Source organism: Dermacentor albipictus, chromosome 3 (genome assembly GCF_038994185.2).
Source record: "Dermacentor albipictus isolate Rhodes 1998 colony chromosome 3, USDA_Dalb.pri_finalv2, whole genome shotgun sequence".
Classification (NCBI taxonomy): domain Eukaryota; kingdom Metazoa; phylum Arthropoda; class Arachnida; order Ixodida; family Ixodidae; genus Dermacentor; species Dermacentor albipictus.
Window position 1 is genome coordinate 148072938 of NC_091823.1, and position 27365 is coordinate 148100302.

Sequence of the window (27365 nt, forward strand, 5' to 3'; positions counted from 1 at the left end):
CTCGACAAATTTTATAAGGAGGAGGTCGAGCTGCAACGTGAGCTTCGGCCGAAGTAAACAGACCGTTGTGAGCGATAATAAGCGATATGTATTTGTCACATTTTTTACCGAGGCCTTGCCCGTGTGTACATTGCCCTTAAAACAGACCTTTGGGTGATTTGGTAAGACATATTTGAAACAGAACAGCGCGCTATTCACGGGGACAACCAGGGAGAAACGACACGGACGAGCGCTGACTTGCAACTGTGAGTGTTGCAGCTGCAACTGCGATGTTGTGTTGCAAGTCAGCGCTCGTCCGTATCGTTTCTCCCTGGTTGTCCCCGTGAATAGCGCGCTGTTCTGTTTCAAATACCTTGCCCTGTTATGCGAGAATTATATTGATTTGCATTGTCGCTGGATCAGTGGCGTCTTACGCATAAGGAATTGCGTGAATGCGAGTGATCGCATTGCGGGAGTGGAGTCATCCTTGCAGGTCAAACGCGGTGGAGCTTATTGCCTCAGATGACGCTGATTCCCGCAATAAACAGCGAGTTGCATTTGCTACGGACGTGCTATGCTGTTTTCTCGTCAAACGCGGTGTGTTGTGAATTTCTCTGCTCCCAAGAAAAGCAGCGGCAACTGCAAACAGCGCTTCTTCCAACTTTCGGCGTTTGAGGCCGATATACGGCCGGGTCATGCGGTCTCCGCTATGTTCCCAAGCACTGGCCTTGCTTGGAACACTGCCTACTGCGAACACGAACAAGCGGTAGGTCATCGGACCCATACGATCTTATTGCGAAAAATTATGGGGTTTTACGTGCCAAAACCACGATCTCGTAAGGAGACACGCCGAAGTGGAGGACTCCGGAATAATTTGGGCCAGCCAGAGTTCTTTAACGTGCACCTAAATCTTCTACACGGGTGCTTTCACATTTCGCCCCCGTCGAGATGCGGCCGCCATGGTCGGCATTCGATCCCGCGATCTCGTGCTTACCAGCCCAACACCACAGCCACTAAGCAACCACGGCGGGTAAAACATAACATGCATCGGCGAACGAAAGATAATTGTGCGCTCCAACTCAATCTAAACTTTGCTTTATCGCTCACACAAGAACTGACCACCTTACAAAACAGTTTTTAGCCTCCCTTTATAAGGGAAGGTTATGCGTGCCTAGCTTCTGAAATGACAACAGACAACTATGCAATTTACTGCAACACGAACCGCAGCTCACACCGCAAAAGCAGTGCAGCAACGCTGCGCACCTTTTGAAGAAGCCTGCAACATTTGCCTTCAACTTCCGACACGCTTGACAGGCATTCTCTTTGATGCACCTCGCCGAACGGACAGGCATACTGCCACACCGCGATTCGATGCCACAGTCGAGAAACTTGAGCGCGGCATTAAGCGAAGGTGCCACGGTGGTAGCCATGTTTTTGATTACTTGAAGAGCTTTAAATAATTTCGAATGTGTACCGAAAGAAAAAACATCAACCGGGAGTTGATGTTTCAATGGTTTCATATTCCAATGGCGGCCTGTCCGGCCGCCATTGGAATATGAACCTGGCAACGTTTAACGCTAGAACGTTATCTAGTGAGGCGAGTCTAGCAGTGCTATTGGAGGAATTAGAGGGCAGTAAATGGGATATAATAGGGCTCAGTGAAGTTATATGAGGCCAAAAGACGCATATACAGTGTTAAAAAGCGGGCAGCTCCTGTGCTACCGGGGCTTAGCGGAGAAACGAGAACTATAGGAGTCGGATTCTTGATTAATAAGAATATAGCTGGTAACATACAGGAATTTTATAGCATTAACGAGAGGGTGGGAGGTCTTGTTGTCAAATTTAATAAGAGGTACAAAATGAAGGTTATACAGGTCTACGCCCCTACATCCAGTCATGATGACCAGGAAGTCGAAAGCTTCTATGAAGACGTGGAATCGGCGATGGGTATAGAGTGAATACACAATACACTATACTCATGGTCGACTTCAATGCCAAGGTAGGCAAGAAGCAGGCTGGAGACAAGGCAGTGGGGGAATATGGCATAGGCACTAGGAATTGCAGGGGAGAGTTATTAGTAGAATTTGCCGAACAGAATAATATGCGGATACTGAATACCTTCTTCCGCAAGCGGGATAGCCGAAAGTGGACGTGGAGGAGCCCGAACGGTGAGACTAGATATGAAATAGACCTCATACTCTGCGCTAACCCTGGCATCATACAAGATGTGGACGTCCTCAGCAAGGTGCGCTGCAGTGACCATAGGATGATGAGAACTCGAATTAGCCTAGACCTGAGGAGGGAGCGGAAGAAACTGGTACATAAAAGGCCGATCAATGAGTTAGCGGTAACAGGGAAAATAGAGGAATTCCATATCAAGCTACAGAACAGGTATTCGGCTTTAACTCAGGAAGAGGACCTTAGTGTTGAAGCAATGAACGACATTCTTGTGGGCATCATTAAGGAGTGTGCAATAGAAGTCGATGGTAACTCCGTTAGACAGGATACCAGTAAGCTATCGCAGGAGACGAAGGATCTGATCAAGAAACGCCAATGTATGAAAGCCTCTAACCCTACAGCTAGAATAGAACTGGCAGGACTTTCCAAGTTAATCAACACGCGTAAGACAGCTGACATAAGGAAGTATAATATGGATATAATTGAATCTGCTCTCAGGAACGGGGGAAGCCTAAAAGCAGTGAAGAAGAAACTAGGAATTGGCAAGAATCAGATGTATGCGTTAAGCGACAAAGCCGGCAATATCATTACTAATGTGGATGAGATCGTTCAAGTGGCTTAGGAGTTCTATAGAGATTTATACAGTACCAGTGGCACCCACGACGATAATGGAAGCGAGAACAGTCTAGAGGAATTCGAACTCCCACAGGTAACGCCGGAAGAAGTAAAGAAAGCCTTCCCCCTTTGCATAGCTCGAGCTATGCAAAGGGGGAAGGCAGCTGGGGAGGATCAGGTAACAGCAGATTTGTTGAAGGATGAAGCGCAGATTGTTCTAGAGAAACTGGCCACCCTGTATACCCAATGCCTCATGACCTCGAGCGTACCGGAATTTTGGAAGAACGCTAACATAATCCTAATCCATAGGAAAGGGGACGCCAAAGACTTGGAAAAGTATATACCGATCAGCTTGCTGTCAGTTGCCTACAAACTATTTTCTAAGGTAATCGCAAATAGAATCAGGAACACGTTAGACTTCTGTCAAGCAAAGGACCAGGCAGGATTCCGTAAAGGCTACTCAACAATAGACCATATTCACATTATCAATCAGGTGATAGAGAAATGTGCGGAATATAACCAACCCTTATACATAGCTTTCATTGATTACAAGAAAGCGTTTGATTCAGTCAAAACCTCAGCATTCATGGAGGCATTACGGAATCAGGGTGTAGATGAGCCATATGTGAAAATGCTGGAAGATATCTATAGCGGCTCTACAGCCACCGTAGTCCTCCACAAAGAAAGCAACAAAATTCCAATAAAGAAAGGTATCAGACAGGGAGATACGATCTCTCCAATGCTATTCACCGCATGTTTACAGGAGGTATTCAGAGACCTGGAGTGGGAAGAATGGGGGATAAAAGTTAATGGAGAATACCTTAATAACTTGCGATTCGCTGATGATATTGCCTTGCTTAGTAACTCAGGGGACCAATTGCAATGCATGCTCACTGACCTGGAGAGGCAAAGCAGAAGAGTGGGTCTAAAAATTAATCTGCAGAAAACGAAAGTAATGTTTAACAGTCTCGGAAGAAAACAGCAATTTACAATAGGTAGCGAGGCACTAGAAGTGGTAAGGGAATACATCTACTTAGGGCAGGTAGTGACGGCGGATCCGGATCATCAGACGGAAATAATCAAAAGAATAAGAATGGGCTGGGGTGCGTTTAGCAGGCATTCTCAGATCATGAACAGCAGGTTGCCATTATTCCTCAAGACAAAAGTGTATAATAGCTGTGTCTTGCCAGTACTCACCTACGGTGCAGATACCTGGAGGCTTACGAAAAGGGTTCTACTTAAATTGAGGAATAAGCAACGAGCTATGGAAAGAAGAATGATGGGTGTAGCGTTAAGGGGTAAGAAAAGAGCAGATTGAGTGAGTGAACAAACGCGAGTTGATGACATCTTAGTTGAAATCAAGAAAAAGAAATGAGCATGGGCAGGGTATGTAATGAGGAGGGAAGATAATCGATGGTCATTAAGGGTTACGGGCTGGATTCCAATGGAAGGGAAGCGTAGCAGGGGACGGCAGAAAGTTAGGTGGGCGGATGAGGTTAGGAAGTTTGCAGGGACGACATGGCCACAATTAGTACATGACCGGTGTTGTTGGAAAAGTATGGGAGAGGCCTTTGCCCTGCAGTGGGCGTAACCAGGCTGATGATGATGATGATGATGGGCCGCCACATCGGATTCAATCGCGTTGCGGCATGCTCCCTCCTACATGGAGGCGGTCCCTCCTATTATTTCTTTCTTCCATGCCCGGTGTGTACACAGTATGCAGGAAATGCGAGAAACTACAGGAACTACAAAACATTGCAAACAGAAGGCAAGTATTTACATGATGTTAATTACTAAAGGATAATTACGAGAATTTTGCGAAAAATTCGCTGGTTCAAACAACAAAACACAATTTATTTTGCATTATGTGTCTCCATTCTACGGCGTGCACGCAGTCGTAATTTAATAAAACCCCACAATATCTTCGTATTAGCTCCTGCCCTCTTGTTATTCTCTGCCATTACGGATACTACCACAACCAACGCTTGGCACGTTCTGCGCGTACCAAAAATAAACAATTATGTATTTTGTGTGCGTGTGCGGGGTGTGGGGGTGGGGGAGGAGATTCCTCTTTCTATCGGTAGTGTCTCGGTTGCTCACCCGGCACACTCAGCACAGTCCTCCAGCAGTTTCAGCAATCAAGGCGCTGCCAACCTGCATCTTAGGTAATACAGAGCACGTTTCACCATATTAAGCCTTTTAGATCTTGTAATGGCTATATGTTGATTTAGCTGTCACGTACCAACTTCAAATTTCGTGCCAACGGCGTGCGGCGCCATTCCCCTTCGACAAGAAGCGCACGCCGCATCGGTTTTTCCCTACTTTGCAAACAGCCAATATGGCGGCCCTCTCGGCTTCATCTCCCGCGTTGGACGCCGCGTCAATCTTGCCGCTGTTTTCTCGATCAAGCCGTCCCTAGTACGTATTCATGCAAGCTCCCTCGTTTCTACTAGTGGCGGTGTCAAAGTATCCTTTGCTGATACAATTATCGTGTCAAAGCAGCGCACGCGGAAAGAGGAAAATGCGTTGCCGCAGCCTCGTTTATTTTTTTTCTTGCTTCCGCGCGCTCCTTGGCGCGGCATTTTGTTTCTTTTTTAAATTCTTTTTTTGTCGGACTAAGATGTCTATGCCGACCCGAGCCGCGCGAACGCTTGGTGTGCCGGCGCCTAGGAAACGGTAGTCGACCGTCGTAGCGAGCGCGATTCAACGAACACTACGACAGCCCGAACGAGTGTTTCCAACGGCGACGGTCGCCGTTGCTTTTGTGTGTATTTGTCGCAAACTCGGCCTGTCAAAGGCGCCGCTCATATTTTTCCTGTTTCTTTATTTGTTCTTGTTTTTTTTAATTTTACTCGCGGATTTTGGTGTGTATTGTGCCATTGCAATATTCGTGTGCATTACGAGGCTACTTCCGAGGCGATCGTAGAACCCGCTAGTTCTTTGACCTTTCGTGCCTTCTCTGGCGTTCAGCGCTTTCTTTCATTGACGAACTGGCGGGCGACACAATGCGCAAGCGCCAGAGCCCACTTTCTTTTGTCTCGATAGGCTTTGCGGCACGGCCGTTTGGAACGATTTGTGAACAGGCCTTGCCTGCTGCGAGGCGCCGCCGAATCCGTGCACGGCCAAATGCATCTGTTCTCTAAAAGACACATCTCTGGCGTCTTCCAGAGGCCGCTGCTTTTTCGGCATCGCTTGGGAGCAGGGTTCGGGCCACGCGAGTCCTTCCTCGCGAAGCTAGGAGGCCGTTAGCCGCTGAGCACGTTTTCTTGCCATTCCGCGTGACCACGAGTGCTGTTGGCGTTTCGAAAGGCAGGTCGGCCGAGTTTGGTTAGTTTGGCTCACTAACGGCTCGCGCCAATTTGAAGTGTTGTTCGTAATACTAGAAAATGAATTGGTTAATCCTCGTTAATTTTGTTTTCTTGGTTTTTGCTACACAGCTATGAAAGCGTAGTCATAACTTGGTGTGGTGTCTGCTACTGTAATGAAAAGTGCCTACCGCATTTTCTTCTGCAGCAAACACACTTTTCAGAGAAGCTGCTGTGGAATTATGTTCGAAACTATCATGGCACATCACATCAAAGGATGCAGAAGTTCTGCCGGTAGTTTAATGGTAGGGTACTGGTGTTGCCAGTGCCATAGCTATCACTAACTTTTAGGTTAAAAGAACTTCAGAAACTCTTATTCTCCCCAAGAAAACATCACATTGCACGGGTCACAATGCCACAGCGGTCCCCAAATGTCACTCGGAGGACTGTGTCAAATAATATTCTATTTTGTTAATTTAGGCACTGCGTGATTTCATTTTGTATTCGTGTAGTTGTGTTTCTGCCAGCTTTAATCAACATTTGGGGAAAGTGTGCTGATAAAACTTGGACCTGTCAGTGTATGAAGTTTTGAATTTCATCTTCACTATTGCAACAAAATGCCCTAAATTGGGAGTGGTTTAATTTTAACCACACTTTTGATTGTAGCGCTGATTTTGATCAACTTCCTGTCTCGAGAAAAGCAATTATGGCTTCTCACTAGAAACCTAGCCAGCACCTCTGGAAACAAGCAGCTAGTTAAACGTGCTCACTTGCTGCAAATTTTTTTTGCTTTCTGAGAGATATGCCTGTTGCCTAGATAGCAAAAAGAAAGTGGTCTGCTTATCTGATGGGCTGCACAGCCGTGTAGTGCAAGCACACGCTCCTCACACAGGCCTCATTGTAACGTGCATTGATAAAGAGCAGGAAAGACATGGTGTAGCCTGGTAGTAGTCCAAAGTTCGACGAAAACTCATCAGGTGAGGGTGATACATTGTCAAATAAACTGGTGCTCGCCTAACGTTCTAAAGGAAATAAAACACATAATGACATTTCAAGATTGCTACGAATCCCTTGTTCATATTGAAGGTGAGCGCAAGATTATGATGCATCCTGCATAGGTGAAACTGGGAATTTTCAAAGAAGGATTTAGCACCACCAGAACAATGTCAGGAAGGGCAATGCAAGTTCAAACACCTTGGGTGATCATCACGTGGCTACTAACCACATCATCGATTGGGATGCTGTTAGCATAATCGCGACAGAGAAGGGCCTATCTTCAATACTGCTCTTAGAATCTTTACATACTCAAACAACTAGAGATGCAATTAACCAGACTTCGGGCAGTCTCCCCGAGATATGCATGCGCACTCTGCGCCACCTAACACATAAATAATCGCCCCCTCCGGTGCTCATCTTCATTGTTAACAAAGGACTCATAGCGCTCTCGAAACATCATTTTGTTATGTTCCTTTGGAACCTTAGGCAAGTGCCAGTTTATCTTACAACAGTGTTGTCTGGTCTGAGATGCATGCGGCTGCCCTAAAATCAATATGATGTGCAACCAACCTCGGACAGTGTGGTGTTTGCTTTCTTGTCCGAGCAGTTATTTGACTTGGATTAAGGAATTGAGGACATTGACATATAGACAGTCTTGTTCCTGTAACGTGGTCGAAGGCGCAGATCTATGGGACATAACCAACTGAACAGTGGGGTTCTTGGATGACTGTGTAGTGCAGTCATAACATCAATTTTGTGTGGTTCAGATAAAGTTTTTGCATATTGTAATATTTATGGCAGAAGAGCCGTTGCTGCTTCATTGTCGAATTTAAGAGTAGAGGTGCTGTTAGCAGTGCAGTACTGACACTTATTGGTGGTAGTATTGGGTTAGATTCCAGTGCCTGGATAAATTTCTATCCAACTGAAAAGCTTGCTTCATGAGGAACTCTTGCAGGCTTCCTATGTGGGCCAATGCTACTTTTATGTGGATATCAACCTTCCCTTTCATGTTCTGTAATTTTCTGCAAAGCCTCTACCTCTATTTACGTGATGCCTGCATTGTTGTTTGTGCCCCCTCTTCAACTTCGGTGCTGGTTTGTTGAAATGCAAGTTGTGAAGTAGACTGGAAGCTAAGCATTTGGCAGAATTTAATTAAGGTGTTAATAACCTCCTCAACCAAAAAATGGGGTTTATTCAACCTAGTGTTTCAGTGCCAATTTAGCTCACTCTTCGGGGGTTGAATGATGGATGATGGTGGAACGCAACTTTGCAGAAAATGTTGGTAATAAATAAAAGCAGAGGGTTTCACTTAGACTGGTAAGCTTGTTCTCCCAATAGGGTTCACGAACCAGGATGATGAAGGTGGGAGAAGTGTTACGTGGATATGGGGTGGCTGGCAATGGTCAATGCTGAAGATGGGGAAGGCTGCAGTTTTTTGTGTTTCACCTTTTAATGCAATAAGCTTTCTTAGCCTACTTCAGCAACTTTGTATCTGTCCATCTATACTCACAAGTTGCTTGCAGCACTGCCAAAGGTACGAAGCGTACACGGGCAATATCTTTGTGCAGCAGGGCGTAGTCCCGGGCGTAACTGTCCGATTAGTGGCAGTACTAGAGAGCTTTGATTTTGCTTGGCGCATGGCGTGTTACACTCTTACAACACTTGTTGGCACCTTTGCGCATGCACGTCACATGCCGCAAATTCAACAGCCACGGAGCAGACGTCGCACAAATGAAACACATCTCAAGGGGCATTCGGCCTTCCTATTGGCTCCACAGCGCTGCGACCAACTTGTGAGGTGGGGTATGGTTAGCCAGCGTCTTCATGCTACTCTTCCCAGTGACCCAGGTTCTCTGCTCGCTGAGGCCACGGTATGGGTTGGCCGCTGCTGTCTTGCTCGCAGACAACATGCATAGCTGGGTACGTGCCCAAACAGAGAACTTGTGCTCCTTAAGTGTTTGTAACATTAAAACCTCTCAAAATAGTGAATTTCCCCATCACCAAATTACATAGGAACCACCACTTGAATGCTAGTTGCAATAACATGGATGCTCATCCCCAAGGGATTCGTTTCCTGGTTGTTGTTTTTTCCTTTCTGTGGGGTGAATGGCCAATGATCCAGAATTGTCTTTGCAGGAGGGCGCAGAGTGCCAGCAGGATGCCCAAGCGGGCGCGCATCAAGAACAATGGCGAAGCGGCGCCGCCTCCGCGAGCCTCTCCGCGGGTGGCCAAGCGTCAGCTGTTGAGCGGGCAGCCGGCTGACGAGAACCACACGATGGTGCGCAAGTGTGAGAAAGTGAGCTGCCACGAGACCAGGCCCAGCTGCTTTGCCCGCACCTCTAAGAGGCAAGCCCCTCCCCCCGCTTTTGCCGACTCTTGTAACCGAGTCTCTCGGATACCCAATCGCCTAGATTGCCCTTAAACACTTAAAGGCTAACTGAAACAAATATTTTGGACCTCGTAAAAAGCCTAGTATTATGTGGGGTAAATATAAAGCAGTCTTTGTGCAAAATTTTTCTACATTTGAAGTATGTGTGCGTCTCAAAAAGCTAGCAAAATGGGAAGTTTTTCGACAGCAAAACTAAAAGTGCACAGTAATGACACCGCACCCAGCACATTAAGAATCGGCATGGCTCCTCAGCTCGGTCTCTAAGACTAGCCAGGGCTTGTGGCACATTGACAACCTCAAAGGCGACATGCTGCAGTTTACGTCACGTTCACATCCACTAACCACTAGATTCACCCATTTAAAAGCTTTTAACAAAATTAGTCAATTACAACCCATGCAATTTTGCCAAGGTATCTTCAGTGCTATGTTCTACTAATTTGTTACCTATTTACATAAGCAAAGCACCTCCTAGTCGGCTCCAAGTTGCTCATTGAGGTACACGTGAAATGCAGAGTATGAGACAACTACCGGATTGCTTCAAAGGAAACATGTTGCATTTAAATGCAAACTTATTCTTTGAAATTACGAAGAACTATTCATTAGGAAGCAGGGCCACAAAAGAATGGGCGCCTGATTGAAAGAGGGTTCTTGACCCCATACACTAGCTGCAGTACTGCGAGTTAAGTTTGTTCTTTTCTCCTTGAAGTCGACCAAAGTCTCTTCAAGGTGATTATCGGCGTTGATGAACCAGGAGGCATGTTGGAGGCAACAAAACTTGAAGATATATTGCAACGAAAATATTTACACAGTCAAATGCAGTGCTAGAAAAAGAACACTGATGCAAAACACACAAGTAAACAGCACCTTGTTCTTCTACTTTTCCTTAAGTTAGAGCCTAGGACAACTGTCAATACATACGACCAACCGAGTCTCACTGTTCTACCACTAAGTGGTTACAGCCCAGACTAGCGTTGCATCGTACAGAGTCATACTGGTCTATCAGGTTTAGGGATTACAGCCTAGACTGAGGAACAAGCACCTCGTCTTGATTGTTATGGAAGAAAAGGACAAAGAAAAAGGGCGGTAGGACTGTTAGCCCATCCCACACAAGCAGTTGCCAATGAGAGTTGAAAGTTCGTTAAGCCACAACCCAAAGAGATGGCCTTACTCTCAAAAGTAAATGTATTGGAAAACAACCCTGTTTTCCTCCTTCCCACAACTTCGTTTCCGTCACTGACCACATTTCCATGTGGTCAGTGACGGCCTCGACAAACACGCCAGGCACGCGGCGTTTCCAGCGGGCAGGGGGCTCGGGCGCTGGTGTCACAACACCGTGTACCGCAGTAACCCCCCCCCCCCCCCTCAAGGTTTTTCCGCATGGAAAAATAATTACCGTTGGTGGCATCTGGGCTCGGTGTTCTCAAGACGACGTTCTCCGAACGCGATCTCCGCATACGCACCGCGCCTATATCTACGGTGTGCACTGCAAGTTGTCACTCAACACCGCGCGGGCTCTTCTCAGCGCTCAAAACAAGATACACGTGGTTGCCGCCCAGACACTTAGTGGAGTGGACCCCCGCTCTGTACGCGCAACACGTGGTCAACATTGCTAGGCCCCTCTAAACCTTGGCGACGTCTGTAACCAGCTGGGGACTCGGGAGCCGGCGCCACAATGTCGTGTACCGCCGTTTCACTCGAGGTTTGTCTGCGTGGACCTATTATGACCATCGGCGGAATGCCTACCCCATCGAAGCCCTGCTCATTGAACGTAGACGGCGAGGTACAAAAAACTGGCTTGACTCAGAAAAAAAAATGCTTCACAAAAAGAAAAATTCTTGTCAATACAGTAAAACCTCGTTAAACCACACCCGTTTAAACAGTAGTTTCGTTTTAAAAGTAGTAAAGTCAGATCCCCGAATCAGCGGCCATTGAACATAACGTGTTTTGTATCCCCATAAACCGCACCAGCTTATTGCGTACGCATCAGTTAAAACGTAGCGTTTCCACTTTTCGTCACGCCAACACGGCAGTGCGTCGTCTTCAATGGACGGCCCGGCAGAACAACAAGCCTCAGAGATTGGAACAACGGCCTGCAAGTGCCCTGTGCGTTTGTGCATGAAGCCACATCAACATCAACATCATTTCGGCGGCATGCCAGAGTGTGTTGTGGCGTCTTGCAAGCGAGGACTCGCGTCATGCCAAAGCTCGGTTAAAAATGATGCCGGGTGCTCAGCATAGAATAAAAATTAGACATCGTTCATGCTGTCGAACGTGACACGAAAAAGTCGGCGCTGGCACGCGACAGGGATCTACTGTTGACTACGGTGTGTGGCATTTGGAATGCGAAGAAGTTGCTCGACAGTGCTGCTGCGACCATGAAGAGATGTCGGCTACGAGGTTTGACTTTTTCGCCATCATTGTCTCTGTTGTTGCCGAAGTGCTGACTAGCGACAGTGATGAGGACGACACGGAAAGCGACAGCTTGGCCGATTGAGGCCCGACAGTGGCAGAAGCTGTGCGTTACGTCAGCCTCAGGAATGCAGTCGTCACGACAAGAACAGCACCTGACAATGAAAAAGGCGCCCCGGGACTTATGCAGCACTACCGCGCGCGTGTAGGGAGAATACGTAACGCCAACAAGAAATTTGCCATGCGAGTGTTTGTCGAGAAAAGAGGGCTGGTTGAATAGCTGGCACGCAGCTTCAGCAAGTTTGTGGCCACTGTCGTTATGCTAAGCCGCCGCGGCATCAAACGAAAATAACACTTTTGTAGCGCAAAGTGAATAAATACTCCATGTCTTTTTCCCCCTTCATCGCACTCGCTCCGAGTTCCGTTTTTGACAGGTAAGTGGGCGAGCTCATGTTATTTTGGGTAAACAGTACTACCGTTTAGTACGTACTTTTTCTCAGCTCCGGCCAACTACGGTTTAACAAGGTTCCACTGTATTTCTTTACCGTAAAAACTGGACTATAGGTCGGACCGGAATATAGGTCGATCCCCCAACTAACGAATTCTCAAAATGGAAAAAAAAAATTTTCAATGGCAAAAGTACCGAAAGACATGACACCCTTACCGTGAAACAAATGCGACTCAGGGGGTTGCACAATGGTGACAGTATTTATTTAAATGCTGCTCGCATGTGCACCTGGCCAAGTTTTTAGCGGTATCGCGCGACCATCGACCCGCGTGCTAGTCAGCACCTTATTAACGGCTCTGAGCAGCGAAACAAACGATATACGCGCATGTGTACACATGCCCTTACTTTCGCTATTTCGCCGCTCCGTGCCGTGATGACAAGGTGCTGACAAACACGCGGGTCGATGGTCGCGCGGTACTGTTAAAAATTGGCAGGGTGTACAGTACACAGAAGGGCACGAAGTGCGCAAGCGCTACTCCGAATCAGAGCAACGCCTTTGATCAGAGTCGGATGACGAGTGCTTCTCGCTGCCCAGTCCATAGGCGCGTGCGATCTCTACCGCTTTCAAACGGATGCATTCGGCAGTCACAGGCAGCGATCTTACACGCAGCTCTCGGACGGACTCCGCAACCTTGCCTTCCAGTTCTGCAGTCCGCTGCGATCCGGCACGAAATGACGTTTTCTTTTGGTTGCTGCAAGTTGTAATACGTTGATTTTGCCTCCGCCACTACCGAATGCACTTTCGGATACTTCAAGTTCGCGCTGTGCCGCCAGGTTGCCGTGGGCTTCCTCGTACTCAATCGCCTTTTTCTTGAAGGCAACGGTGAATTGACGTCGGCTTCCGCTCATTTTGAAACAAAAATGAAAATGCAGCCTTTAATTAATGTAACTTTGCGACAATGGAAACGCAAAATGCCAGTGCCACAACGTCGCCATCACGGAGGTCGCCATAGACGCCGCGCTGCTGCTGATGGCGATGGCGGCTGTTTACTTCATCCGCCCATTGTTGCAAGACTTCCGTAGTTTTTCCGCCAATGTCCAGTATATAAGTCGAGGGTCGACTTTTCGCGATAGTTTTTTGAAAAAAAGTTCGACCTATATTCCGGTTTTTACGGTAATTCATTTATTCCAAAAACTTTCATTAAAAAAAATCGCTTGTTATGTGCAGGTGCTGTGGTGACGGCTACACTTCCCGGTGGTACCATCTCTCGTCGGGTGAACATTTCTGCAACGAGTGCTTCGACTACTATTATCGCAGGTAACAGCACTGAGTGTGCTAACCGGTGTGTGTGGGTTTTTTTTTTATTTATTTTTTTATAAGGCACTTGTGAGTTTACTGAACTGAAGGGCAACCTAATTGTTCATGAATTCAGGCTCACAAATGTCAGTGCGTTAGTTACCATGGTTGCTTACTTCTGAAGGGTGCATCCATGCTGGTGATTTACAAGGGGGACAAGACCAACCGTGACTGGCTACCAAGAAGCGACTTACGGCCACTACTGTCCACACAGACTAGTGGGACTTGCCCGTCGCCAAACCCAAGTGCCCGGCGAATGGTGTCTTTCCCATCTGCTTGCACCGCCATCGCCACGTAAAATAAGCAGCAGCATATGCAGACGTTCTGCTCGCGCACCGCTAATTGGTTTGGCAACTCTCCGACTGCAGCTGCGCTACTGAAAAATTGAGCGGCAAGCGACTGAACCAAACAGTCCTTTTTTGGCCATTTGTGACCAGCTTTGTCACGTGACCTACGACAGTTGCCGGGTTGAATGAGCCTAGAGTCAGGCTCATAAAGGGAAAGAGAGCGTGGCGGAAAGAGAGCGTGGCCGAGTGTCAAGCTCTTCCATGCCACATGTAAACAACAAAGGTTCAGGTGGTGACCGGTGTCGTAGCCGCACCCGAGTGGCTGCTCATACGAGAGATGGAATGAGGCGAGAGATGGAATTTTAAATACAAAATGCATTAATAATTAAATTGAAGGAGTACCACCCCATATTTCTAAAGCTTTAATCTCTACCACACGCTTCTTACACTTAAAAAGACAATGCTTAGTAAGTATGAAAATTGAGACACACTTATAGTATGTTCCGATTTGGTAAAGTTGGACTTGAAGTGCTGGATGGCATCATCAACATTGCCAGGACATTTTTACAGATCAAAATTTGCTGACTTCATGTACAATGCCTTCGCTCTTCAAAAAAAAAAACGCGAAAGAGTGCCGCACATGTTCCCCCTGGCTGTGCTCCTGCGTGGCAACTGGAGAGATACCTGCAGTAGTTTCAACGTATGTATCATGATGCCCCCACTCATGATGATATGGTAGAAGTTAAATACTGATTGAGGCCAATTGTTTCCACACGGCAAAGTTGGGATGACAGTGCTAGGTTGAAAGACGGCGAGAACCAATCTACACGTTGCCCCCCTTTTTATTATTGCAATGGAAGGCTAGTCCGAGTGTCCAGTCCTACAGTTGTAGTGTAGCAAACGTTGTGCAACATTTCTCAACAGAATTTTCCTGTCTGCAGCTGCAGTTGTGTTTATGAACTCGAACGCTGAAATAGTGATAGGCAAGCACAGTAGCAATCTATGCTAGCATTGGTGGGAAGCAGACAAGCGCAGCCTTGGCTGTAAGAAACTCGTATTTTGTTTATCAAGGCAATGTTCACGCAATGGCATTGTTGTGTCTCACGGCGAGACCACAGAACTCAAGGTACTTGCTCGCAAACTTGCACGTGTAGAATACAATTCTGCAATTCCACTAGTTGCCACGAAGGCAGCGCTGCTTATTAATGTAAACTTTTTTTTATAGAATAAAGTACAAACACCTGTATAGTATACAGGCTGCAATTTTCAACACTGCATGTGGTGCACACAACCAACACAGTTGTGCACAGTTATGTGCAGTGACATGGTCAGCCGACAGCTTAAGTACAAAGGCTTTGCTGACAGTAGTGCAACATACCGTCTTTTGCAAATTTCTGTGCCAACTTAAAATTTGCACAGAAGCTTAAATTTCTTTTTAATAGAGACTTACAGATAAACAATCAAATACCACACGCGTGTAGCAATATTCCTCTTTAAACCGTGAACAGCGTGCTCAATTCTATCGCTATAAACCGCCGTCTTTTCATTTCCATCAATATGTAGTAAAACGTGTTGCTCTTTATCCGTCCTATTAAAGCAAGATGTTTGAAGCCGGTAGGACGATGCTTAAATTCGTGTCCTAATCCTCGTTCCCATGCTGGATGAAGCGCCGTACCAGTGGCGTCCGTCGACACTAGCACCAGATTTCCCCCTAGTAATTTTAGTACGGAACTCCACGGGGTTTGGCACATATGTCGCTGTCTCATTGTTGTCGTCCTCCTCTGCTCCTCAGCACCAAGCCTGGCTACGTGGAGTACTCGAGTTGGCGGGAGCACTGGTCACACAACGCCCGCTCGGAGGCCTCGCTTCGCCTCTTCATGGCCGACCAGGTCCTGCCATTCTGGGCACAATGCGTGCGCTGTCGCAAGTGGCGTCGCCTACCCAAGGGGGACGACCTCACACCGGAGTTCGTCGACTCGTTCACCTGCAGCGACATCCCGTCGTATGACGACAGCACGGTGAGAGCATTCGCTTATTCTGAATCCCTGATGGTTGTTAACCCTTTCTGAACCACTGACGTGTCTACAGTCCAGCCTGACTGTATCGAACCTGTTTGCATCGAATTATCCCTTATGTCGAACTATGTTTAACATCATTCTGTTACAGTGAGAACATATAGCAAATTATATGGCTAGATTGAACAAAAATGGCAGCCACTACCGATACATTCGCCAACCATTTGTTCGGACCTCACGGGGACCACGGAAATGTCTGAATAAACAGGTGTCCGAAAAAGCAGATTAAGAAAAAAAAAAGGAAGAAATCCTTCATTTCCACACACTTATTCAGGCTCAGAGTAGGCTTGAAGAAATCGTGAATGTGCCGTTGCACGCTATTCCGTTTACGCGCAATCAGATAAGCCTGAACCTCGGAGAGGGTCGTACGGTCACTATAGGCGGCTGAAAGCACAGTCACTGCTTGTACACACTACGCATGCGACGGCAGCGTAGCACACGCTGCGCCATCTTCCATCTCGGAGTCATCGTCCGGCAGTGCAGCAGAAACCTGATGAATGATCCGTCAAGTTCTGCGCATGTCAGTGCAGCAGTGTCAGCACCTGGGAAACTGTCAAATGCGACGGTGCCCGGAATCGCAATGCAACCACTGCGCAGGTCTCGGCAGAACATTTTCGGCATCAGTAGGGAGCACATCGGATGGCGACAAATCCTAGGCCTCCTGGTACCCACTTGCCGGCATTCCCCAACGCAGTCTGCACAGGCACTGTTGGCACCATTAGGCACCTGACGCGTTGTTTCCGTATGCCACGTTGCATCACCGCAACCTTGACAAAGCACACAAAGCAAACACCGTCACGCCGACACCAGTCACACAAACAAAAAATGTGGCCTACTCGCAGCGTCGAGCACGAAGAAAGAAGCAATTCAGCTGCTGGATTGCCTTGACATGGCTTACTAAGCTGAGACCAGAACTGCTGTAGCTACGAACCAGGCAGAGACGATGATGATGAGTGGGGATTTGCAGTAGTGCCACTTCATAGGGCAGCAAGGAGGCTCCGTTCAAATAAAACATGTCGTTCAGCAAGTTGAGCCATGCACCGCTCAGAGTCGGTGCATGGTGCTCTTGATAGAGTTGGCTCAAGGAGTGTCCGAAAAATCAGACGGGACATTGCAAGGTGTCTGAACTTTCGACAGTTGTTATACAGTCAAACCTCGATATATCGAGCACGGATATATCGAATTATTGCGTATCTCGAACACTTTCTATATCACATGGAAAATCGCATGCATTTTTAATTCTTTATTTCGAACGGGGCCGGATGTAAAATGGATATATCGAACTCCGCCGCCCCAGACCAAGTGCGCTCTGTTGACAGGAGGCGAGCTTTCCCGCAACACTCTCGAAGATAGCGGCGGCGCGATGGGCGTTCCAGACTGCTGCATACGACAGCTGCCCACATCGGTTGCGCCGAGGGCGCCATTCGAACGTAGCGGCATACACACGCGGCGGCTTGGAGCCAGCACGGCCGCGTCGGCGGGAGCCAGTTGGAGCGCTTTGTCGGTGCTGAGCCACACAGCATGTGCATTGAGGACTTCGTTGGCGGTGACAACAGCACCGGAACAGTGGCGGAGTTGACAGACGTGGAGATCACGGCAGAAGCGACTGCTGAGCGGCCATACGAAGACGCTGCCGAGGCTGATCCAGCAAGCGCTGATGTTGCCCCGCTCCCGAGTGCAACTGAGGCTGTAGCTGCTTTGGCGGTTGTACGCCGCTACTGCGGTGCAATAGAAGGGACTGGACTGTCTCTTGTGGACCGTTTGGACTATGTTGAGGACACCGTGGTCAAGCACGCGGTTGCCAATATGAAGCAGGCTACGCTGCTTCAGTACTTCCAGTGAACTAAATAAATACTTTGTTTGAAGCTTCATATGAGTATCTATTGCACCACGATTGGTTCATTGATTGATTTATGCTAGTTTTTGACGCGTTTTCTACGTGATTTTATATATCGAATGCTGGCTATATCGAACTATTTTGCGATCACCGCGCTGTTCGATATATCGAGGTTCGACTGTACATTATGGTCTCTGGAGAGAATCGCAGTGCCGCAAAGCAGACCGAATAATCGAGCATGTCCAAAAAATAATTGGCGACTGTACAGTAAGACCTTGTTAAACCGTCCCCGCTTAAACAGTAGGGTTCTTTTCTTTTAATGCAGTAAAGTCAGATCCCCAATTCAGTGGCTATTGAACATAATGCATTTTGTATCCACATAAACCACACCAGCTAATTGCATACGTATCGGTTAACACAGTGCTACCTGTTTTCATCTCCCAATCACGGCGGTGTGTCATCCCTATCGGGCAGCCCAACAGGACAACAAGCCTCAGAGATCAGAACAACGCCCTCCTAGTGCCCTGTGCGTTTGCGCGTGAAGCCACATCAACATCATTTTGGTGCCACCGTGCCAGAGAGTGTTGTGGCGCCGTGCAAGCTAGGACTCACATCATGCCGAAGCTCAGATGAAAAACACTGGGTGCTCAGCATAGAAGAAAAATTAGACATTGTTCATGCTATCCAACGTGGCATGAAGAAATCAGTGCTGGCACGCGACAGGGATCTGGAGTGCGAAAAAGTTGCTTGGCAGTGCTGCTGTGACCGCAAAAAGATGTTGGCTACGAGATTCAACTTTTCACCATCATTGCCTCTGTTGTTGCCGAAGTGTCTCCTAACAACAGGGATGATGACGACACGGAAAGCGGCAGCACACGCGATTTGGGCCTGACAGTGGCACAAGCTGTGCATTATGTCAGCCTCATGAATGCAGTTGTCGCGACGAGAACAGCGCCCTGCAATAAAAAAGGTGCCCCACGACTTCTGCAGCACTACTGCACCCGTGCATGGATAATATACAATGCCTGCAAGGAGTGAATGCGTGTGTTTGCCGAGAAGAGGGGGCTGGCTGAAAAGCTGGCTTGCAGCTTCAGTAAGTTTGAGGCCGCTGTGGCATCAAGCATGTTCTTGCCCTTTCATCACACTCTCCCTGAGTTCCATTTTTGACAGTTAAGTGGGTGATCTCATGCTATTTTGGTTAAGCAGTACAACCGTATAGTACGTGCTTTTTCCAAGCTCCGGCCAACTACAGTTTAACAAGTTTTCACTGTGTATTGACCTTCAAACTGCTCCAAAAGTTGGTTTTCCTGTGTGGCAGCCAGGCGAGCCGGGAGAGGCTGCAGACCTAGACCAATGTTGAGGAGCGCAAGCGTAAGCTTGCTGAACCTGCAAGAACGACGATGCATGTCTTGGGCCGTCTCGTGCCACAATCATTTGTGCAGTGCTTCGCATTACGTAACTGTCAACTACAGTTCAGCTTGCCAATTTCTTTAGTCTGTTCGGCGCGCACGGTTTCCTGGTCAGTACGTTTTGTCTTTTTTTTCTTCTCTAAAATGTATGAACAAGGTTCCACTCTGTGTCCATCAGCTTGACCCTAATTAGTTATTGACACTAAGTGGCAATGCTTGTATGTTAGTGGCATTGTGTAGAAGTCTGTCTTTTTATAAGCTGCTTGAATGGTTACATTGGAAATGTGCTTGCTTGCAAGCCGCATTTCTTGGAAATTTTGTAAAATGTTCCGTGTTTTCTGTGGTATGAAAAGGGTTAACCCTTGGTGGTCACGTGTCGGGCTCCTGCCAACATGCGAAAACGTCCGTTCCAGTTGGATGTCAGGAAGTGCCCCAAAGGCGCGCGTGCTTACATTCACCAGCTGTTTGCAATCGTAGACCTAGGTTTCGAGAGCTTTTGCAACTAATAAGTGTACTTTGCTGTGTCTCCACATGAGGAAAATACTTTTTTTTTTTTTTTTGTCCATCCTATATGTTGGAAAGGATCCTTCTGTGATTTGTGACACGGAAGTGTTGACAGGATGGCAACATCTGTGCATAAGTTTTGCAGACAGATTTCACATGAGTTCAGCAAATTGTAAGATAAGTTTAGTGCCATGGAAGTCTTCAGATCGTAGGCAAATGTCTTCGGACAAGGGCACTCTAGAAGAAAGCAACAGTGAAGGACCCTACAGACTTGCAATGGAAATTTTAGCCTCCACACTCGAGAGTGCTTTGAGGGCTACCACGCAGTGCTCAAGTACTGTTGAGAACCTCCAGAATAAATAGACATTCTGGAATAAATCACTTAAAAACTGTATGTTTACCTGAGCATCTTTCCTGCTTCACATCTAGATGTGCAAAATGGTCCCATACCAGGATGATCACAAGTGTAGTGAATGCGCATGAGCACACAGTGTTAAATTGGCTTCCTTTCAGATAAGGAAAGTTGGTTAGTGTGTTTTTCCGTAGTGAGCGCTTATCCTGTGTATGCATGTCCTGTAGCTTCTTTCTCTCCTCACTGTCTTCTCTCTCTCTCATGTTCACAGGAAGACACAAAAACTGACGACTGCTCTGTTCCTGAAGACCCGGTGAGTCTCATTTGGCATCCTTGATGGCATTCGCCTACAATTAGAGTTTAAGCCACTTATAACGTAACCGCTTTTAGTTCAGGACCCGATGTCATGCAATCTTTTCTGACTCCCGTTTACCTTCGCATACAACTTGATGCACATGGATATCACTTTAGTACAGCGGCGCGAGACAAAACGCCAGTTGTAATGCGGATTGCCAGAAATCCTTCAATCAAGCCAAGCAGCGAGCATGCCTTTCAGTGAAGTGCGCAGGCCGCGAAGAAAGTGACAAGGGCAGTGCAAATGAGAAGGAAGCACAGAGTGATCAAACAAACGAGGAACGAAGGAAAAACAAGAAACACAGGAGCAGTGTGCTGGCTCAGTGCGTGCATGCAGGGGTTGCTTAGGCAATGGAGAAGACTTTTGCTCCGGCTGCTTGTCAGCGGTGCACGGTCTGCACTGGAGACGTACGCATTGTTGCTCTTTGGCTCTTCAGTTTGTGTGCAGAAAGTGAGTACAGTCACTGGCTAAATTTTTTTGACCAACTGATTTTTTTTTTTGACACGAATTGGGTCACAAGAATGTGCAAATTATCGAGCCAGCCTGAAGAACAAATTTCAACAATTCGATCAATTTCTTTCAACAGCTTCGGTCGAGGCCGTGAGTGCCATTCGTGTTTGCCCGTCGTGAAGTGCAGATATTGCAACCTTGGCTTTGCAACAATGTCAGTTATGTTACGCAAATTCAAAAATTATAAACGTCCACAGGCAAGGTTTCGCCATTCCTACCAGCATGCGCACGTGCAAACTTTTTCTAGGCGCGTACACGGTTATTGCCGGCTTATCGCCCGTGAACCTCACTTCCCACACACTGCCGTCAGTGTAGCCTGTGCGCGTTATCTCGCGCAAGATCAAGCTGCATTCGTCTACGAGTTCGAACATACATCGAGGGCAAGCTTCCCGCAACGGCACGCTGCCCGACACCCTCACCTCCCCACTGGCTATGCCTAACCAGCGCCGTCTCGTAGGGCGCCGGTCGCCACAGTTGCGGTTTGGTGCAGAGTCAAGGCGCCGAGCTTTGATTCCCGGACACACGCGCCTGCATGATCTACGTCCTTTGCCATGCACAGCCTTTTAAGAGAGGTTATTTTTGGTTGTAGTGCAGAAGTTCGCTTCTTTGGCAACTTTGGTCATAAGCGGTCTGTGGGCTATAGCCGCTGCTTGCCGTTTTGCTGCACAACCCGCTTTTTCGCCTATATTTCTTTCTATGGGTGTGCGAATACTCGAATATCATCAAATTCAGTTGAATTGTGAACACTCGAATAATTCCAAATATTCTGGGTAGAGACCAGCGCAGGGCCATGTGTCAGGTGCGCTGTGTAGAACCTCGTGCACGTTGCCGCCTGAGCGAATGTTTCACTTCGTCTGCAGCACAAAAGAGGCGCCAAGTAGTACGCCATGAACAGGCCATCCAGCTGACGTGCTGGTAACTGACCCAGCTAATCGCTAACAACAAGAATGTTGCTAGCTATCGGTAACTTAGGTACCTAGGAATCCATATGTATAGTATGGCCTACTCTTATTAATTAAAGGAAGCATATTAATATGCCAGCACAGATTACAGCTAATTTCTGGTATATGAAGGTCTGGAAAGTGTTTCTTTTTATCAATAAAATTTATCAATAAAATGAGCTCTCAGTTTGATAGTGGAACTTATTTTGTGGCAGTCTTTTATTTATTGAATAAAAAGTATTGCATTCTAGGCTTTTTTTTCTTTTTTTCTCTCCCTCTCTCGCTCACCGTGATGCCATAGTGGCTGTGGTATTGCACTACTAAGCCTGAGGGCGCGGGATCGAATCCCGGCCGCATTTCGATGGGGGTGAAATGCAAGAACACCCGTGGTGCCTTGAATTGGGTGCATTAATTAATTCCAGGCGCTCAAAATTAATCCAGGGTCCCCCACTACGGAGGGCCTCAACATTAAATAGTGTTTTAGCATTTAAAAGCCCAGAATTTAATTTTTAGCGTGTTAGCATTAAGGGCCCCGTGTCACAAAAAATGGGATGTCGGATGTCGCTTAGCGAAGAATTGTTCTAAACCACCACCACGCAGGCGTTCCCCATGGCGCAGATGCGTTACTCAACTAATTGAACTCCTCAAAGTAAGATATGTCAGAAAAAGATAGTTAAGTACGACCTAAACGTGACCTACGGTCATGATAGCGTTGAAGTTTTGTTCGAATTTACCCAAAAACATAATTCTGTTCCACTGAAACTCGCACAAACCCGTTTTCCAAGTGGCGCAACCCTCTCGGAAAAGAGGTTGCTGACCTCTGCACAAACACAAGAAAGCTACGGTTGCCGGGAAGTGTGAAAAGCAGTCGAGGATTTTGAAATCTATTGCGTTCCACTCTTAAAGGCAACACTTAAGCGTCCTCCTCTTTTTTTTTTTATGTACAGAAGGTCTGTCCCTGCTTTACGGCAGGTGGGTTATCGTAAGGCCACCCTACGCGACAGACAAAAGGACCACGCATCACATGATTCTATTGCTGCTCCGTATGCAGTCGGCACAGACAATAATGAGCAGGTGCCGTCCATGCGGTTTCATTGTCAGGTTCGGCAACCTGCCATCTGTCAAAGATTCTGAAATGTGGAGGGTTACTGTAAAGTTTGCAGAACTCTTACTTGCACACCTCATGGGCATTGAGGAGCGTGAGGGGTTCCGTGGGGAACACGACATGTGGCACTGTGCAGTGGCTCTGGACCGAATATTAGGAAAATCCACTATTAGAATAGCGGATATTTGATTCGGTGATATTCGACTATTCGCATATCTCTACTTTCCCTTACTGATGATGCATTGTGCACTTCATTGCAGCGTTCAGAGAAGATGTGGTCCCTCCAAGTAAATATGTGTTGTTCGTTGTGAGCAGATACAAAGTGAAATCGAGACTACCAGGTCCCTTCTCTCTGTGTGTGTGTGCCTCTCATTTTTATACTTTTGCTATTCTTTCTGCCCTGCTTCTTTTAGGGCCTTTCTGCTCTCACCCCTTTAAGAGTTGCTTGTAAGCAAGGAATACTTTACATCAACAAGGTTCTGCTTTTAAAAGAAAAAGGCTATCTTTCTTCGAACAGCATTGAGTGCAGTCGCCCACTTGCCCTGATGTGTTCCCTTCACCATCGCACATGCATGACTGCTGCTGTGACAGACGGTGAGCCAATAGACGTGACAGCAGCATGTGACCAAAACTCCACCAAGTTTCTCTCTTGGGACGAAGCCATAAGGAATACTGTAATCAGACATTGTGAGCTACCATGGTTGCTTGTAGATTGTCCTAGGACTGGCTGAAAATATACATTTTTTTTTGGCAGGAGGTGACCTGCGTTCAATGCGTTCACACAAATTGCACCGAGACACACGCTGTTAAGTTAATCTAATGAGATGTTCCAGTTACAGTTGGGCTACAAATTTTAATCCATGCCCAGGCAGGAAGCCATGACATACGCCAAAAGTGTCCGCTCACTTGTGTGTTCTCATCTAAGGACGGTGACGTTTGTGCAGAATGCTGCGGCCGCCATGCAGCCCGAGTGGATCTGCACGCTGACGCAGCCGCCATTTCTCATCGGCTCTCCGGCCCAGCAGTTCCTGGGCGATTACTTTGCCGACGGGGTTGGAATGAGTCCCTCCTCCGAGGGCCCCAAGGGTGAGCCACATTTCACACCTTGCTGCCAGACTGGACGAGTTCGATGTAGGATCTGCTGAAGGGTTGTGTAGGTAAATGAAACGGGTGCGCAGTAGAATTTTGAAGTGTCTAGCTTAGGTGTAATTATTTACCAGTTATCACTGAGGGAACTAGAGTTCACGATCACCACTCAACCTCAAGAGTCTGTGAAGCAGTATGTTTATCTAGGTCAATTACTTGCCAGGGACCCTGATCATAAGAAGGAAATTTACAGAAGAATAAAAATGGGTTGGAATGCATACAGCAGACATTGCGAAGTCCTGACTGAAAGCTTACCACTATCATTGAAAAGAAAGGTGTACAGTCAAACATCGTTAATACATAGTCGGCTGGCAACGACGTTTAGGTTTGCACTAAACAATGTACGAATTAACTGCCAATGCCAGTTTAGGAGCTGCTTACCGGACGGAAAAGAACTACGTCACGATGCTCTTAAACACACACTCAGACATGCTTTATTTGTGGGTAGGCAGCAAAAAATCGGCGATCTTCACTTGCCGCCATGGTTTTTTTGCCACAGCATCGAACTCGGTAAGGCCGCGAGCGAGTTTGTCCACGAGGCCTCGCTTCTCAGGGAAAGCTCGCATGACGCTCAAAGCATGCGCCACGTCAGATAATGAGGGGCCATCGTCCACTTCCACACCATCTATGGCGACAATGTCGCTATCCGGGAACTCTGCAGATGTAACGATGTTGACATCTCAGCATAAACACAGCACGCTGCAGCAAAGACACCACGACTACGAACACACCGTTGCAATGAAGAAAAATATTCATGCAGGAACTTCTGTGGGAGTTGTCTAAGTATGGGCAAGCATTGTGTCACTTGCTCATCTCCATGCAGCCCGGTATCATTATCAGTGTTATGAAACTTGATCCGACCAGTACAAACAAACGACAGCACTGCAGCGGCACAAACTGGTGCGCACGGTAACGCAGGGTGCATTGATAACGCAAGCAAAGTACTACAGGAGGCGGCACCCGGTGCGCTGAAGACATTCTGATCATTATAAGCTGTTATCGCTCACTAGTGCCTTATCCATCCAATCGAACCATCATAAACTGTGGTCGAACGTACACCGGTGACGTCTTCGTATATGGCACGGCCACGCAGACCGTATCTTGAAAACGATCTGCGAAGCGGACAGGGAGTGCCAACGGCTAATAGCTCCGCGTGCTGCATTTCCGCCGCTGTGCTCTGAAGAGAGACGCATGGGCCCACATTTTGAAAGCGATCTGCGAAAAGGGCAGGGTGCGGCTTGTGCCGAGAGCTTCGTGAGCGGTGTTCTCGCTGCCTCATTCGTGTTAAAGCAGCAGGCAGCATAAAGGTATAGGTGCTCGCTGCTGCAGGCTTTATCTTGAAAGCGGTCATCTTACGGGACGGACAGACGGAGCGCATTTTTCTTGTTGGGTAAGCATAGAAATGTCCATACACTGAAAAAAAAATGGGCTTCTGCACTGTTACTACTTGGATTGGGTTCGACGGCTACAGCAAATTCACACCCCCTTCTAGCAGCTTCTTCACGTTACCAGAAGCGAATCTCTAAGGCCACGCTTTTGTGCACTGCAATTGGCAACAGCTGTATGAGCAGGAACTACATCGTGGTGGCCATGTTTAAACGGCACTATCGCTGGTGGCTGTCGTCCAGGTGTCGCAACTTGAGAATCGAACGTCTGCACACATGAGATTTTGCCGATTTTGTACCTGTGCGTGTAGAATAAGAAAGAAAATACCGTATTTACTCGATTCTAATGCGCCCTCAATTGTAACGTGCACCCATTTACCGTGACCAAAAAGAAGAAAAGAGTACAATACCGTGCAGCTCTTCCTTTCATATGGAAATACTATTTTCTCTCATTTGGAAAACAGATTTATTCCCAATACACTAAAGTTGCGATGAATAAAAACACAAATGGAAGCGGCGTACCTCCCTTTATTTCACCCATCCAGCAATGTCCTGCAGCGAGACACGCTTCATTTTATTGGTGGGTGTTAATTCGTGGCAGCCACAGAGAAGTCATTCGGTGTAGAGCGCCCGAATTCAATCTTTCACTGGCTTGTTTAAACAGCAGCCAGCTTGTCCTTGATGCGCTGGTCAAGGTGGCACCTGAACGCGTCAAGCACAAGCATCCCACACAGGCCCAAACTGCCGCCAGGTCTCTTCCGCCAAATCTTATCAATCCAGCCGTTTCTATGGTGTAACTTCAATATGTACCACTGAAAACTGCAATTTCTCTACATATTCTTCAAACAATTTTTGGCATATCCCTGTCCGCCTTCGAAGAAAAAAAGCCTTTTCTTTTTGTAAAAGTTCATAGCCAGCACCTGCTCGTTTTGAAGTGCCAATTCCTTGTGAGGCCTTAGCTCTTTCTGTGGGGCTAACTGCATCGCCTGTACAGTAAACCCTCGTTAACTCGAAGTTGTAAAATCCGGGAAAAATTTCGAGATAAGCACAATTTCGAGTTAAGCAAAATGCCGAAAATTTCAGTGACCGGGTCACTGAAAGAGCCAGTAACAACCAGCACTGCTAACAAACGCTCCACAGCACGAGGGGAGCTTTTGCAATAGACACAGAATTCCCAGGAAAAACTGAATTTTATTGTTTTGGAAAAAACTGGGTGATGCTTGCCTGCTTGGCGTTGGCATTCGGCGCGAGAAAAGCGTCCTCAAGCTGCTGAACGCACTGCATGAGCCGTTGTTCGCCGCCGCTGCATTCAACTTTGTTGCGGAGCAAACGCAGTAAGTTCCTTGTTTCTGCAGTTGTCGGCACTTCTCTAGGTGGTTCTTCGTCAGCGTGATCACCGTTGTTCACTGCCATTTCAACAATGTCGGCGTCGGACAACATTCCGGTAACGGGCACGTCCGACTCGTAGAGCGCGTACTCTTCAAAAGAGATTTCGCCGTCTTCGGCATCGCTGGCGCAGCCGGCAGCTTTGCGGACTTCGTCGCAAAGTTCATCGCAATCACCGAAATCGTCAGTGTCTGGCTCGAGCGATTTCTCGGCGCGCGAAAATCCTGCGTGCGCGAAACAGTTGGCAATCGTCAATGGACGTACTTGTCGCCAGGCTTCGGCGATCAGGTGGACTGCACCCAGCAAATCTATTTCGTACTTCTTACCACTGTCGTAAGAGCACAAAATGCGGTGCAGGAGACTCTTCCTGTAAAACTTGCGCGCAACCTCAATGACT

At 47.4% G+C, this 27365-nt stretch overlaps 1 protein-coding gene across 7 annotated transcripts in view; it reads left to right on the top strand.

Moving 5' to 3' along the window:
• LOC135896687 (lysine-specific histone demethylase 1B-like) overlaps positions 1–27365 on the top strand; it is a 98299-nt gene that overhangs the window by 17690 nt on the left and 53244 nt on the right. The window contains exons 1-6 of one of the 7 annotated variants that reach the window (XM_065425177.1): positions 4829–4937; positions 9210–9419; positions 13548–13637; positions 15756–15981; positions 20412–20453; positions 23996–24137. In XM_065425177.1, coding sequence (XP_065281249.1) covers positions 9232–9419; positions 13548–13637; positions 15756–15981; positions 20412–20453; positions 23996–24137 — 688 coding nt within the window. In that variant the 5' untranslated portion in view covers positions 4829–4937; positions 9210–9231. Of the gene's footprint in view, positions 1–4828; positions 4938–5015; positions 5191–5387; positions 5537–5651; positions 6100–8931; positions 8994–9209; positions 9420–13547; positions 13638–15755; positions 15982–20411; positions 20454–23995; positions 24138–27365 lie in introns of those variants that run through there. The other 6 variants (XM_065425176.1, XM_065425179.1, XM_065425178.2 and 3 more) reach the window with 6 other exon arrangements.